This window comes from Grampus griseus (genome assembly GCF_964374135.1).
Source record: "Grampus griseus genome assembly, chromosome: 20".
In the NCBI taxonomy this organism is placed as follows: domain Eukaryota; kingdom Metazoa; phylum Chordata; class Mammalia; order Artiodactyla; family Delphinidae; genus Grampus; species Grampus griseus.
In genome coordinates, this window is record NC_139014.1 from 47,146,392 (window position 1) to 47,161,101 (window position 14,710).

Consider the following 14,710-nt stretch of genomic DNA (forward strand, 5'->3'; position numbering starts at 1 on the left):
GGTGGAGGGAAGGATGCAGCCGCTCCGGCTTCAGTGCCCATGGTGGGGAGGGGACGGGGGGTGGGGGGATGCACACTAACCCCCCCCACCAGCTGATGACAGGCACTAACTCTGTATCAGTTCAATAAGCGTTTCATAAATAAAAGCCTAGAAAAGGTCCTTGCCTCTTCCTGGGCTGAACTGAGTGCTCGTCTCAGCTGCCCCCCCAGGCCTACACACAGCAGCACAGGCCCCTTCGTCCTCTCTCCACACCACTGGTTTCTTCTTTCTGTGACTTCAGCTCCGCTCCGCTCGTCTGTGGCTTCGGGAGCTCCGTCAGTAGGTGCTGGGAAGACCAGGTGTTCACACAGGGATGCCTGGGTAAAAGAAGGGCGGGGTCAAACCAGGACTCCTGGAGGACAGTGGAGCTGATGGTGCAGCTTCAGGTGAGGGAGGCGCCCAAAGAAGGGCCCAGAGGGGCTGCCTCTTGTTCCTCAAGTGACTGCAAGGGGAGAGGCTTAGCGAAGCCCCTGGGAGTGGATAAGGGTATAAGGCTTGAGGTCAGGAAGAACTGGGCCCAAATCCTGGACTTGCCACTTACTACCTTGGTGACCTTCTCAAGTCACATCACTTCTCTGGGCCTCGGTGATCCCAACTGGGAAATGGGAATAATACTTAATAACTGGCTTGCTGTAAAGATTCAGTCATTGACTTAGATATTTATTGAGTACCTGCTCTTTGCCAGACACCATTCTAAACTCACAGCAGTGAGTACAACAAAGTCCCCACCCTCGTGGGACAGGCACGTATGTCCTGGAGCTTCAGTGTCCAGTACAGTAGCCACCAGCCACATTTGGCTATTTACATTTAAATTAATTACAATTAGAAATAGGTAAAGATTTAGTTCCTCACTCGCAGCGGCCATGTTTCAAGTGCTCAGGAGCCACTCGTGTCTAGCATATTGGACGGTGCAGGTACAGACCATTTTCGTCATTGCACAGAGTTCTATTGGTTGGCACATTGCACAGAGTTCTATTGCTCCAGAGGGAAGAGAGAAAATAGATGGTGTAGTCTACAAGAGAATGTAGTTCACACTGGACTGAGGAGGGTTACCTCCCACGGCAGGTGGGGAGAAAAGGATAAGATAACAGGGGTATACAGAGAGAGCTCTTTGAGTGAATTGGTGACTTTTGTTTCTTAAGCTGGGTGGTGGGATATGAACTTTATATATTTTTTTCCATATCTTTTTGTATATGTGAAATATTTTGCAATTAGAAAAAAGTTTAGTGCAGTCCTGGATCTTGCCCTTTGTTCCCCCAGCCTCACTCCCCAATCTCCGAATTGACCACAGGAGCAGGAAGAAACAGAGGGGAATAGAGTGAGCAGTTTAGGAGGACTTCCTGGAGGAGGGGTGCGCTTGTGGATGATGGCGTGGAGAGAGGGGATACTGTGGCCTTGCTCCCATCCTCTCCTTTGAGTCCAGCCCCCCCACTCCGTTCCTCTGAAGAAGCCACTTCCACACAAGAAATTCCCCCTCCCATGTAGAGCCAGCCCCCAGGTACTAATTGGCATTCTGCTAATTAGCCTCGTTGTCAGCACTCAGGGCTCTTTCCCTAGGGGACCATTACCTCATTAACTGCGGAGTGGAGTGGAGGCAGCAGCTGCCCCAGGGCTGGGCCAGGGGGAGGTGGGCTTCTGCTTCATACTGTCTGCTGGTCTATCTGCTCCCCACTCATTTGTCCTGGAGTTTCTTGAATGGAGGCCCGCACAGTGTAGGGAAAAAAAGCAGTGGGCCTGCAATCAGAAGAGTTGCCTCTTAGACCCAGGGTGAAGAGAATGAATCCAGCCTCCCAAGGTGGGTGGGAGGCCCTGAGGGTGATTGGGTCTGTGCAAAATGTCCAACCCCCAGGGATCCAAAATTTGTCTTATTTTTATCTATTTATTTATTTTTGGCTGCATTGGGTCTTCCCCGCTGTGCGCGGGCCTCCTCCAGCTGCGGTGCGCAGGTTTCCCATCGTGGCGGCCTCTCCCGTTGCGGAGCACGGGCCCCAGAGTGCAGGAACCCGTGTCCCCTGAACTGGCAGGCGGATTCCCAACCACTGCGCCACCAGGGAAGCCCTAAAATTTGTCTTATTTTTAATAGTTTAACTTTTCTTGATGCCTGATCCAGGGCTTCCTCTACCATATTGTCTCTTTTAAAGTTATTATGGACAATTTCATATAGACATAAAAGTAGAGAATAGACTGATGAAACCTCAGGTACCCACACATCAATACTCCAGCTTCAATAATTATCAGCACAGGGCCAATCTTGTTTCTCTATCCTCCCCACCCCCCAGGTTAGACTGCCTCTTGAGGTTTGGGTGGCCATCTGTCCTACCTCTGTGATCTTAATTTGCTCATTCTTTTTTTTTTTTTTTGCGGTACGCGGGCCTCTCACTGTTGTGGCCTCTCCCGTTGTGGAGCACACGCTCCACACGCACAGGCTCAGCGGCCATGGCTCACGGGCCCAGCCACTCCGCGGCATGTGGGATCTTCCCAGACCGGGGCACGAACCCGTGTCCCCTGCATCGGCAGGCGGACTCTCAACCACTGCGCCACCAGGGAAGCCCCAATCTGCTCATTCTTTGATTCAGTATGTCTTTATTAAACACTGCCTGAGTCAGGCATTGGTAAATTTACTGAGGACCTTGAATATACCAAGTGCTTCACATACCTAATTTTATTTTATCCTAACCTTCCTGTTATTATCTCTGTTTTACAGATGATAGAATTGAACCTGAGAGATTAATGATTTGCACAAAGCACTGTGTTTTTTCCTACTATCCCATGCTCTTGTCCTGGAGTTACTATATTTCACAGTGCCTACCCAGACACACAGGCCGTCATTCACTTGCATGTTACTGAACCTCTAGTGGGTGCCAGGCCCTGTGTTGAACAAGGCTGACATAATTCTTGCCTTTAAGGAGATTCAACATTTACAATTCAAAGTGTTAAATGTTACTATGGGTTGAAGCCAGGTAGCTAAAACAGAAGAGCCAAACTCAGTCTCAGGGGGTCAAGGAAGTCTTCATGGAGGAGGTGATTTAGACATGAAGGACAAAGCAAAAGTCAGTGAGAATGGGCATGGTCAGAATATTCTGGGGGAGAAGAAATGGTTGAGGAGGGTCTTTTGAGTTCTGGGAACTGCGTGTAGAGGATTTCCATATGGCTAGAACATGTGAGGTTGAACGGTGGAGTACTGAAAAACAGGGCAGGAGAAGCAGGCAGAATCTTGAAGGATCATGGTTGCCACACTTGAGGCTCCAAAGACAGTGGGGAGCTAGTGAAGGATCTTAAACAGAAGAGTGACATCAGATTTGAGTTTTAGAAAAATCATGCACTCTGAGTATAGAGAATTGACCTAAGGAGGTCAGTCAAGAAGACCAAGTAGGAGGCTAATAAGAGTATTGGAGGCAGGTGATGATTATAGCTTGGACAAGGACAACAGCAAGGTAAACTGGGCATGGAGGGGCGGGCGGGAGAGGAGCAAGACTGGATGTGCATCGGAATGTGCAAAGGAGAAGGGTCCAGAAAGGAGGATGTCTGCCTCTTTCCAAGGACTTTTCATTCAAACTCTTCTAAGTGATGTTTACATTAAGGCTGACAGTGGGGTCTTTTGGAGATACCATCATTGCTGGAAGTGATCTCAAAGATCAAACGGCCTTCTCTTTCTTTCAAATTCACAATGAAAGAAAGGCCCAGAGAAGCAAAGCAACTTGTTCAAGGTCACACAGCATGTCAGTGGCAGAACATGACTCCTTGTTCTTTATATAGCATTACCCAGCCTCCAGTGAGGCTAATGGCTGGGGGTGCTACGCCAACATGACTAGACCTGAGGTGACCCAAGCAAGATCTGAAGGGGCTGGACATAGATCCCTTCTCCTCCCTTCCACCTCCCTTTGCCACCCCCTCCCCCTCGCACAGCTCCAGGGATCAGTCAATGAATAATTGTTGAAACAGTTCCTATGTACAGAACAAGAGGTGCAGAGACAAAGGTCTGCGGTAGGATTCCCTATCCTGAGATCTGAGATCCCCTTCTCAACCTTCCCCACTGCATCCGGGGAAGGGGGTCAGGGGCATTCCTGAGGCAGCCAGTCCTCTTCTCCACTCCCCATCCCCCAGGTGGTTTCTCCAGCCAAGTTCTCACGAAGAGGCCCCTCCCTCAGCGGCTCCACTGTTGCCATGGCAATTAGGTGGGTGGACAGCCCATCCTATCTAGAGGCCACCCAGCCCTCGCGTGGGGAGTTACCATAACAACCCCCCTAGTAATAGAGGGTGCTGGGTCCCGCCCCCCTCCCCCCGCAAATAGAGCGGTGGGTGGCTTGATTGGCAGCTGGGCACACGAAAGAGGAGGGAAAGGGAAGGAAAGGCGTCAAAGGAGAGCTCAGAAGGAAACGGGGGAGAGAAAGGGCAAAAAATACGGGGAGGGAACGAAACGCGTGTGCGCACGCGCACCAGCTGGTGGGCGCGCTCTCCGGCGGCCCCGGCCACCGCCCACTTCTTTCACGCTAGGCTCGCGCGGTCGCTCAGTCCTCGCGCGCGCCTTTCGCTCTCTCTCCTGCGCCTGCGCGCAGGTGTCGGCGTCGAGGGGGAGGGGGAACCCGGCGCGCTCGCGTCACGTTCCCTCTTCCACCCTCCCCGGTGCTCGGCCATTCTGCGCCTGCGCGGGAGAGTCGGGAGGCTCGGGTTGCAGGCTCTGGGGCGATATCGCCTGTCAGTCGGTGGGTCGGTCTTCCCGCCGGCCTTCCCCCTCCCGGTTCTCCGCGGGAGGCGCGGTGGAGTCCGCCCCCGGGATCCCCCGATGGGGGAGAAGCGGCGACGGCGGCAGCGGAATAACCGAGCCGGAGCGTGAGCGGCCCCGGGGCCCCGTTCCCGGCGGAGGCCATGGGCGACCCAGCCCCCGCCCGCAGCCTGGACGACATCGACCTGTCCGCCCTGCGGGTGAGCGCGCTGCCCCCCAGCCTCGCCCCGCGGCGACCCCCGCCCCCTTCCGGGCGCCCGCTGCTGCCAGGCCTCCGCCCTCCGCTCCCCTACGCTCTCCACGCGCTGCAGATTCTGGGAGCCAGTTCGGTCCCCGCCCTGGGGTGCCCCGCCCCCATTCTTCCCTCCTTCTCTACCTTTACTCAGGTTCCGGATCCCCTTCCTCCCAGGTGTTTGAGGGTCACCCTCTGGTTCTCCTGAGCTTGCAGAATCTTTACCGTGATGCCCCTCCCTGGCCCCTGACATGCTTTGAGGCCTCTTTCCCCCCTTGCTCCTACTTAGCTCTTCTTCCTCCCCCTCCTCTTTTTCGGCTCCTCGAATTTTGACTTTGCCACTGCCTTGCCAGCCTCCCCCTCATCACCCTTTCTCCTCCTCGCCCAGCCCTGAATTGCATCTCTTCCCGGTCGGCAGGCACTTCAGCCTCCCCTCTCCGCCGCACACCTCCTACCGCCGCCCTCATCCCCTGCTCAGCTCTCCCCGTGCCTTGGCGTTTCAAGTGCAGCAGTCCAGAACCAGGCATTTCCGGTCTCAGGGTCCCCGCATATTACATTACCGACTCTGCAGCAGCGTGGGGCTGGGAGGAGAGACAAGTGCACGGGGGGAGGAGGGGACGCGTTTCTTGTCTTCAGAAACTCTGGCCTGGGCTGGGAAGAGGATGTTTATATGTCTGTACACACACAAACACATGCAGCATGTGGTTTGGAAAAGCCTGGGTATTCTTGGTTTTGCTGGGGGGGGGGGGAGGCGATGGAGATTTCTCCAGGGAGGGATTCATTAGAAAAGGGATCAGAGGAAACAACTGCAGCAGAAATTTCTTCGAAATATTCGTTTTCCCTCCTGGGGCTCTTGCATGCCCTCATTTGGGGGCTTTCAGCAGCATTTATATGTGTTTCTTCAGCAGGGAGCCCTGGCTTAAGGGGCAACTGAGTGGTTTCAAGGTGAAGACTCCCGCCTGTCCCCCAGGGGGTGTTTTTGTCCTGTGTGCTTCCGGCTTTCTCAACAGGCCAAGGTGTTGGGGAGAGCAAGATTTCCCATCTCTGGGTTAGCTGCTCTGGAGGCCCCTGTTGAAATCGTCTTCTGGCTTTTGAGTTAGCCAGGGAACATGGCCAGTAGTGGGAAAAGGCGGTCAGCCACACAGGTGCCCCGGATATGACTGGAGGGGAGAGGCGAATTAAGAGAGCAGAGTCATGTCGTTAATTGGGTTTCTCTAGGTGACACAGTTTTTCTTGCCATTCAGGTCATAATTTGGTTGGTGCAGTGTTGGGCTAGGAGACCTGACTTGCTGGAGATAAGATGATAAGTTGCTGAGGAGGGAGACGGAACATTGATTTCTCTCTCTCTCTCTCTCACTCTGTGTGTGTGTGTGTGTGTGTGTGTGTGTGAGTTAGTGTGTGTGTTGGTGGCAAGAGGGTCTGAAGGCTTTAGGAGGGAGATTGGTGGACTTTCTCTAGTTGCGGCGAGCAGGGGCTACTCTTCGTGGTGCGCGGGCTTCTCATTCTCTTGTTGCGGAGCACGGGCTCTAGGCGTGTGGGCTTCAGTAGTTGTGGCACGCGGGCTTAGTAGTTGTGGCTCACGGGCTCTAGAGCGCAGGCTCAGTAGTTGTGGTGCATGGACTTAGTTGCTCCGCGGCATGTGGGATCTTCCTGGACCAGGGCTCGAACCCGTGTCCTCTGCATTGGCAGGTGGATTCTTAACCACTGAGCCATCAGGGAAGCCCAGGAGGGAGATTCTTAAGATCAGTTTAAACTGCGATTCTCAAGTTAAGCCAGCTGGGATATAAGGTGGAAATCCAGGCTCCCCTTAATGAGCTTGTCTTTAGGATGAGCCCCCGTCTTCCCTTCCCACCTTGGTTGTTGATTAACTCTGGCTATAGGTTCCTGTGCTGTGGTGACTTAAATATAATAAAAGAGAAGGCGGGTCCAAACCATGACCTTTGGTTTAAACCTTGTGGGACTCTCCTTGGGCTTCTCTTTCCCTTTAGCCTCTTCTGGTAGTTTGGCCTGGACCCTCAACCTGGGATTTCCAGCAATTCTGCAAACACCATCTGACCTTGGATTTGGTATTTCCCTTCTGGACTTCTCTACTTGAAGCAATGTTAGCGTCTTTCCTCAATCGCCTCCTGCTTTATTCTCCTCTCCCTTCTTCAAGAGAGCCCTGTGACCTGCTCCCAGTGTGTATGTCTTTCCTGCCTCATGATGCTTAAGAAAGCATTGCCCTTCCCCCACTACCACCCCAGTACTCCAGGGCCGGAGGGAGTGCTTTCTTTGAAATGGGGCTGCAGAAGGCCTGCTTTCTCCTTGCTGCTGGCCTTTGCTCAGAGCCTGTCCCCTCCACCCCACCTCGGAGAGCCCCTGTGGCACTGTTGAGAAGCTCTCTCAGTCATCTCTTGTTCTGTTTCTGTCTGTTTTCCAGTGAGAAAGGGCAACCTGGAGAATTAGCAGAAAAGCGTGTTTCCCTGAACTACATCATCTCGTGTTGGGGGCCTGGGGAGGGGATGGGAGAGGAACATATTCAGCATTTATTAGGCGGCGTCAAAGAGCCCAAGTTGTCTTTCTCCTCTTATTTCAAGATAGGGCTTGGCTTCCAGCTGGTGATGAGAGTAATAGTCTGATATTAGGGAAGATTGAATTGCACTGTCTCTTAGCCATGTGCGGAGAGGCGGGTGGACCTACCTCACTGTGACCACAGGCACGCTTGACCTCTTTGAGGCTCTGTTTATCCACCAGCCCAGTAGCATGGGGTTGTGTTCCTGAGTTCAAGTCCCTGCTTTCTCACTTACTGTGTAACCTTGGCCTTTCTCCCCCTTCTTCCCTAGTTTGCTGCAGAGTCTGCAAAGAGCCTTACCTCTCTAAGGCTTCATTTGCCCATCTGTATATAGTGATGGTACTGAACTCAGAGTTGCTGAGGATTAAATGAAATACTGCATATTAAGTACTTAGTTCAGTTCCTGGCACATCGTGACTATATGATCGCCCTTATTGGTTTTTTTTTGTTGTTGTTGTTTTGCTTTTTGGTTTTTTGGCTGCATGGGGTCTTTGTTGCTGTGCGCGGGCTTTCTCTAGTTGTGACGAGCGGGGGCTACTCTTTGCAGTGCACGGGCTTCTCATTGTGGTGGCTTCTCTTTGTCACGGAGCACAGGCTCTAGGCACATGGGCTTCAGTAGTTGTGGCACGCAGGCTCAGTAGTTGTGGCGCACGGGCTTAGTGGCTCCGCGGCATGGGGGATCTTCCCGGACCAGGGCTCGAACCCGTGTCCCCTGCATTGGCAGGTGGATTCTTAACCACTGCGCCACCAGGGAAGCCCTCGCCCTTACTGTTAATTGTTATCAGATGACAATCAGAGAAGGCTTCCAGCGCAAGTGTATCTAAAATAGCACTTCCTCCCCTGCTTCGTTTTCATATAAATTTTTATATAGCATCCCTTAGCCCGCTTTGTTTTATTTCATAGTATTTATCGCCAGCTGACATATTTATATATATCAACCCCGACTAAAATATAAGTTCAGTGCAAGTTAGGATTTTGACTGTTCTGTTCATTTTTGCATCCCCAGTGCCTGTTAACAGTGTTTTGAACATAGTGGGGGCTCAGCTGTTTGTTGAATAAACGCGTATCATAACAAGTGAAAGGTCTTAGCACAGTCTTGCTTAGAGAAAGCATTCAGTAAGTGTCATGCTTGTTAGGCTTTCTCTTGCTGTCTATATACACATAATTAAGAATATATCTTTTCTGGGTTGTTTTTGGAATCAGACCTTGTGGTAAACGAGAGTTCTGGAAGCCTCCATCGGAGCGACGTCCTTGAAGTAAAGTTAGGACCTTCCAAGAGAAAAAGCGGGCCTCTTTTGTCAGACCTTCTCTGTGTCCAGGCTTGGTTACATTCCAGGAGAATCTTCTGACTTGGAACCCTTGGCTTCTCACAAAGGATACGTATCAGTGGAAGAGGACGGGACAAGGAGGGAGCAGACCCCGGGCTGACCTCTCTCCTTTTGCATTGCTCTTTTTGGTTGACCCACTTCATAAACCAGGCAGCCTCTCTTTACTGTCCAGCCAGCTGGAGGTTTTAGACTGCAGTGTCCTTGGAACCATGGAGCTGTGCGCAGTGTGGCTGTATTGAAATAATACCATGACGTGCAGTCAGGAGGGACTTGTTGCCGGGTAGTAGTGCTGACAGAGATGTTCTTTCTCCAATGATCTTATGTTGTTGTGTCTGTTCTTTGGAGGAGTCGCTTCCCCTTCCTTTTTCCTTCACGAGGCTGTGGAGCCAGCTCCACTCAGAAAGCTGGCAGTTCTGGGCATGTACTTCTAGGCTGCTGAGCAACTGCTGCACTCCGCTGTGCTTGCTGTCCAAATGTTGACGACAGATGCCTCAGGCAGGGGATGGGGAGACTGACCTCCTGCAGCAGAAGCAATGGCATTGACTGGGGACTTTTTTCCTAGAGAACCGCAGATGGGAGTGGGGCTGTTTGGGGAGCTAGTGGCACTTGGAGTGAAGTGAAAAGCTGCTTGGCAAGAGGATGGAAGGAAGGTTGCGGAGAACTTTGCTGGAACTGGGTGTTCAGCCATCCCCCAAACGAGGGAAGAGGCGTCGCCACCCTTTATGCTGCGGGATAGGACAGAGCCATGGCCCTTTGTAACACACAGAGGGGAGGGTCTTTGAAGAAGTGAGGTTTTCACAGTTAAGAGAACAGTAAGAAGGTCAGCAAGAGAACAGGCTGGCCCACCCCCTCACGCTTATCCCAGGAGCTCACTTAAGACTATGCTGTGTAGAATCCTGATTTCAGATATGGCCTCCATTCCTTTCAACTCCGAACTGTGTGCCTAAAAGGGGGTAACTCACACAGTTTGGGTATGTTGAGTGTCCTTGCTTGTCATCCTGGGGACAAGATAGCAGGAAGTGTGCACATACTCTTTACAAGCTTATACTTTGGCATTGGTTTATGAATAAGGAATGCAGTGATCTCTCAATCCAGGAACATAAAACAGTTCTGGGGCTGCAGAGCATCTCCAGAAGCCATCTGAGAGTCTGCCAGACGAATCTTTCTGTCTCCAAAGTTGTACCAGAGAAAACTATGACTAATATCCTTTCCTGCATCAGTCAGTCACCAAGCATTGTTGGTCTGTTTTATTGAGAATCAGGTTCTAGATACTACGGGAAGTATGTAATAGTGTGTTCATACTATTCTGAGCTATTTAATCAGACCTCTGGAAGCATCCCTCTAAGCAAGCCCTTTGCAAGCTGAGGCTCCCCTCCCCCTGCTTTTTTTTTAAACTGTTATTGCCTTCCTCATTATCTTAGAACCCTCAGGGTCAGGAAGTTTTTGTTAAATCTGTTTGCTGTGAATTATACTCATTTTCTGTTATCCTGTGGTGGTCATCTTGAAATCTGATATGCAGTCTTTTCCCCTCCCCCAGCACTCACTTTACACCACAGCTCCCTCAGTTTTTTCTTTAGCAGGTTGAAGAAATTGAACAAAAAGTGATCAGGTTAACAAGTCAGCTCTCAAAGCATTTCCTGAATGCCCACAGGATCCAGGAAGATACAAGAACATGACTTGGTAGAAGCGCATATTCATTCTCTCGTCTCTCCTGTTCTTCCTGCTCTTCTCCTAACCAACCAGTTCTTGACTTGAGTCTGGGATTCTTCCATCTACGGGAAGCTCCTCCAGAGGGCAATTGAAAAGGTGTTTGAGGCTTTTTGTTCTTAATCAGGGTAGGGAATGGCAGAGGAAGGAGAGAAGAAAGGGATGGAATTGTGGTGATCCAAGGAGCCCCTAGAGATATTGCCCAGTGGCCAGACAGCCGAGGATGTGCTTGCTAATGGTGGGTAGGATTTCCTGTTCTGCTTGAGGAAAGAGCTAGAACTAGGCACAGAGGATACAGTGACACACAAGATAGACATGGTTTTCCTACAGTCTAGTTGTGGGGAGAGACATTAATAAAATAATTGTGTATATATAATTACATATACATAAAATTGCAAGTCATGATAAGGACTGTAGCAGAAAACTTTGGCATGCCGTGAGAGCCCATAAAAGAATTGTTTTTACCTTTTGCAAGACAAATATTTGGTTGATAGATTGAGAGAGAGACAAATCACACGTTGAAAAACCAAGCTAGCATTGCCACAGAAAGAGCAGATAGAGGTGAACCAGCAGGTGGAATTTGGCGACGGCCAGAACTGGGAGACCTTGGATCAGGGCCATTCTTAGGGTGGAGCATTTGGTCAGCAACCGAGGGCCAGGGGTCTGAGGATGCGGTAGAAACTCCAGGCTTAATTTCCAAAAGGATTTCTTCTGAACCTTCCTATGGGAGGGAAAAAAAAAAAGTTTGTTTCAAAGGGTAAGGGTATTATATGGAAAGGGCATATAACTGTCATTTTTGTTTATTGGGAGGAGCGTCTCTGAGTACTGGGTCTGTGTGGACTCGCATGTCGCTCTGCAGAGGGTGCGTGGGTGTGCCGATTGGCCAAAGCGGCTGTATGAGGGAGAAGGGTATACCGCTAGATGTTTCATGCTGTATTTTTAATAAAAATTGTGTGTATTTAAGGTGTACCACATGTTTTGATAGACACAGACATAGTGAAATGATAACTACCGTCAAGCTACGTAACATTTTCATCTCCTCACGTGTGTGTGTGTATGTGTGTTTGAATCGATGTTACTAGCCTGAGTGTCCAGGGTTGGAAGGTCGGTAAGCCTCACAGGAATAAGCACAAGTAGGCCCATCCTTGGCTCAGCTTTTGTGGTTGTGGGATGTGGGATTCTTCGTAACATTAGGTAGATACTGTATACCTATCTATATATACACACACACACATGTGTGTGTGTGTGTGTGTGTGTGTATGCAACTCTCAGTTTAACATTGTTGTACAAGTCAAGGATGAGTGAGGTGTGTAGGGGGAGTGTTGCTGATTTTGCACGTTTGAAATGAAACAGGGCTGGAGAACCACAGTCTTGGGCTTCTTGGAGGAGCCAGCCTCCAGGAGCAGGTGAAATGTCAGGAGGGCGGGGTGGGCTGTGGGAAGCGTTTGGTGGCACACGCCGTGGAGAGAGGGATGAGTGGAGGACGTGGAGACTCTGCCTGAGAGGAAGGTTGAAGGCTGGTAAGGGAGCAGGCAAGAAGTCCTTTGACCGAGGAGGCAAGTGCGTGTCCCTGGGGCAGGAGAGGCTTCCGCTGCCGGCTGGGTGACAGTGAAGCATCCGTTCAACCACTCGGAGTCTGTTGACTCAGTCAGTGCGTGTGGCAGTGACTGCGCCTCCGCTCTGCCTTTAGGATGAGAAGGGCCTCCTGAAAGCAGGCCTGACAGCAGCAGGTCTTCTGAGAGAGAAGGGGAAACGTCTCACACCCTCTTGCACCAGAAATCATCCGAGGACAGGATCTGAAGGGCTGGGCTTGCTGAATTGCTCCTGGAACCACAGGCTTGGAGGGCTTTTCTCTGAACAGCGGTCCTTGCAGGGACGGATTGAGGATCAGCAGGGCTTTGTGAAGAAAATTCCACCTCCTTCAAGCCACCTCAACTTCCACTTTTCCCACGAATCCTCCCCTGACCGAGCCAGCCCTCCCTGGTCACCTTCTCCACCTTTTCATGGACCTTGTAGTGTAGCATTTGAGTGTATGTTACCCATATTGAATATTTCATGGTCCTGCGTTCCCTGTCACTTCCTTACATATAGGAGCCATGATCCATACTTCCTGTTGATGCTCACAGTGCCTACAAAAACGCTGAGCGCACAGTAGGGGTTCAGTAGTTACTCGCTGGGCAGAGATACGGAATTAAGTTTTTTTGTGTTTTTTTTTTTTGGTTTTAATTTTTTGGCCACACTGTGCAGCATGCGGGATCTTAGTTCCCTGACCAGGGATCAAACCCTTCGCTGACCAGGGTTAAGATTCCTGCAGTGGAAGCATGGAGTCTTAACCACTGGACCGCCAGGGAAGTCCCTGGAGCTAAGTATTCTTGTGACTTTCCCACGGGAGTGCCTTGTATGTACTGGGCACCGTGTGACACAAAACAGTACAGGTCCTTACTCAGTGCTTCTCAACTAGGGTGGCACTGCCCTCCTGGGGGTGTTTGGAAATGTTGGGGAGGGAGGGTTCATTGTCACTTTGTCAGGGAAGCACTAACAGCATTTAGTATGTGGGGATCACGGATGTTAACCACCCTGCCATGACCGGACAGCACATTGAAGAATTGTTTTTCCACCCAAATTGCCAATATGCCTCTTGTGAACTTGTTATGGACGTGGGAAAGGTCAGGTGAAGGACTAGACATGTTTTCTTCCATGAAGTCGGAAATAGGTCCTAAGTCCCCTCCTTTCCTTCTTGCTGGATGGAGAGAGGAATGTAGGCTGTAAATTACTTGTGTGCATGGCGCCTAGCTCTTCTCACAGCTTTTATTTGTCTGCCCGAACACCTCTGGAGGTAAACTGGGCAGGCTCCAGAGCCAGACTGCAAGGAAGAAGATTTTCATGTTCTCTCTTCACCACCTACCCACTCTCTCTTTCAAGGCACATTTGTAAGAAAGTGGTTGAAAGCATGTCGTACTTGGTCTTCAGTTCTGCATGTTCACCAGAGAGTCTTCAAGAAAAGATTCAGACATATTCAATATCTTGTAATAAGCCATAACAGAAAATAATCTGAAAAATATATATGTATATAATTGAATCACTCTACCGAACACCAGAAATTGATCTAATGTTGTAAATCAGCTATACTTCAATTAAAACAAAAACAAAACAATTGGGCAGGGGCACCCAAAAGCCTGAGCAGCGGGAGGGGAGGCGGAGGTAGGTGTGTGGTCACAGTGTGAGAGAGGAGGCTGGCGTACCTATCTCTTCTCTCGTGTCTTTGCATCCTACGGTTGGCCCCTTGAAGACAGAGGTGTGCTGAGTAAGTGTCGTTGCTCAAATTGCAGGGAATAACTAGAGGGAAGTCCACTTGCCTAGTATCCTTTGGAGAAGAACAGAGCTTTGGGGGTGGGTGAGTGGCTGGTGGGGATGCACTGATGCAGCCGTGCAGCAGAGCCACCATCACTTCTCACTATCTGAATCCAACTTAGGAGGGCAGGACTGGATGGGTTCTTGGTCTAGTCTAGCTAAGGTTTGGTGAAGTTGGAGAAGGTCCCTGTAATCTTCACAAGGTCCTTCACCGTGGAAACTACCTTCAACCCCACAAAGCAGGGTTGGGGGGCACAGGCAGCCTGTGGTTCAGAAGTTTGCCGGTTCCTTTATCCCTCCAGACCTCTAGGAAGCCCTCTTTTTTTCCTCTCTCTCTTCGGTTCAGAACAAAAATTGCTCTGATACAAGTCGTTTGTATTTTAATGTGGATTCATTTCAGAAGGGGTTCTGGGGTAGAATAGGAATGATAATGAATACTTACTATGCAGTATGTCCCCTCCTTATATAATCTCATTATCCCTCACAATAACCCTTTGAAGTAGGATATTTTATTCATTTTCAAGGTGACGAGACCAAGGCTTACAGAACTTGGAAGTTAAATAACGTGCCTAAGGTTGGACAGCCAGTAAGCGGCGGATTTCAGATTCAGACTCGGGTTCAGGGACTTCCGAGGTGGTCCAGTGGTTAAGACTCCACGCTTCCAATGCAGGGGCATGGGTTTGATCCCTGGTCGGGGAACTAAGATCCCACATACAGAGTGGCATGCCCAAAAAAAGTAAAAAAAAATAAATAAATAAAAGACCCGGGTTCAGACTCAA

General features: G+C 50.4%; 1 protein-coding gene across 5 annotated transcripts in view; it reads left to right on the forward strand.

The window, feature by feature from the left end:
• Positions 1–4,699: 4,699 nt before the first annotated feature.
• MINK1 (misshapen like kinase 1) overlaps positions 4,700–14,710 on the forward strand; it is a 48,182-nt gene continuing 38,171 nt past the window's right edge. For all 5 annotated transcript variants that reach the window (XM_082679013.1, XM_082679009.1, XM_082679010.1 and 2 more), the window contains exon 1: positions 4,700–4,962. In XM_082679013.1, the coding sequence (XP_082535139.1) occupies positions 4,906–4,962 (57 nt within the window). In that variant the 5' untranslated portion in view covers positions 4,700–4,905. The remainder of the gene's footprint in view (positions 4,963–14,710) is intronic.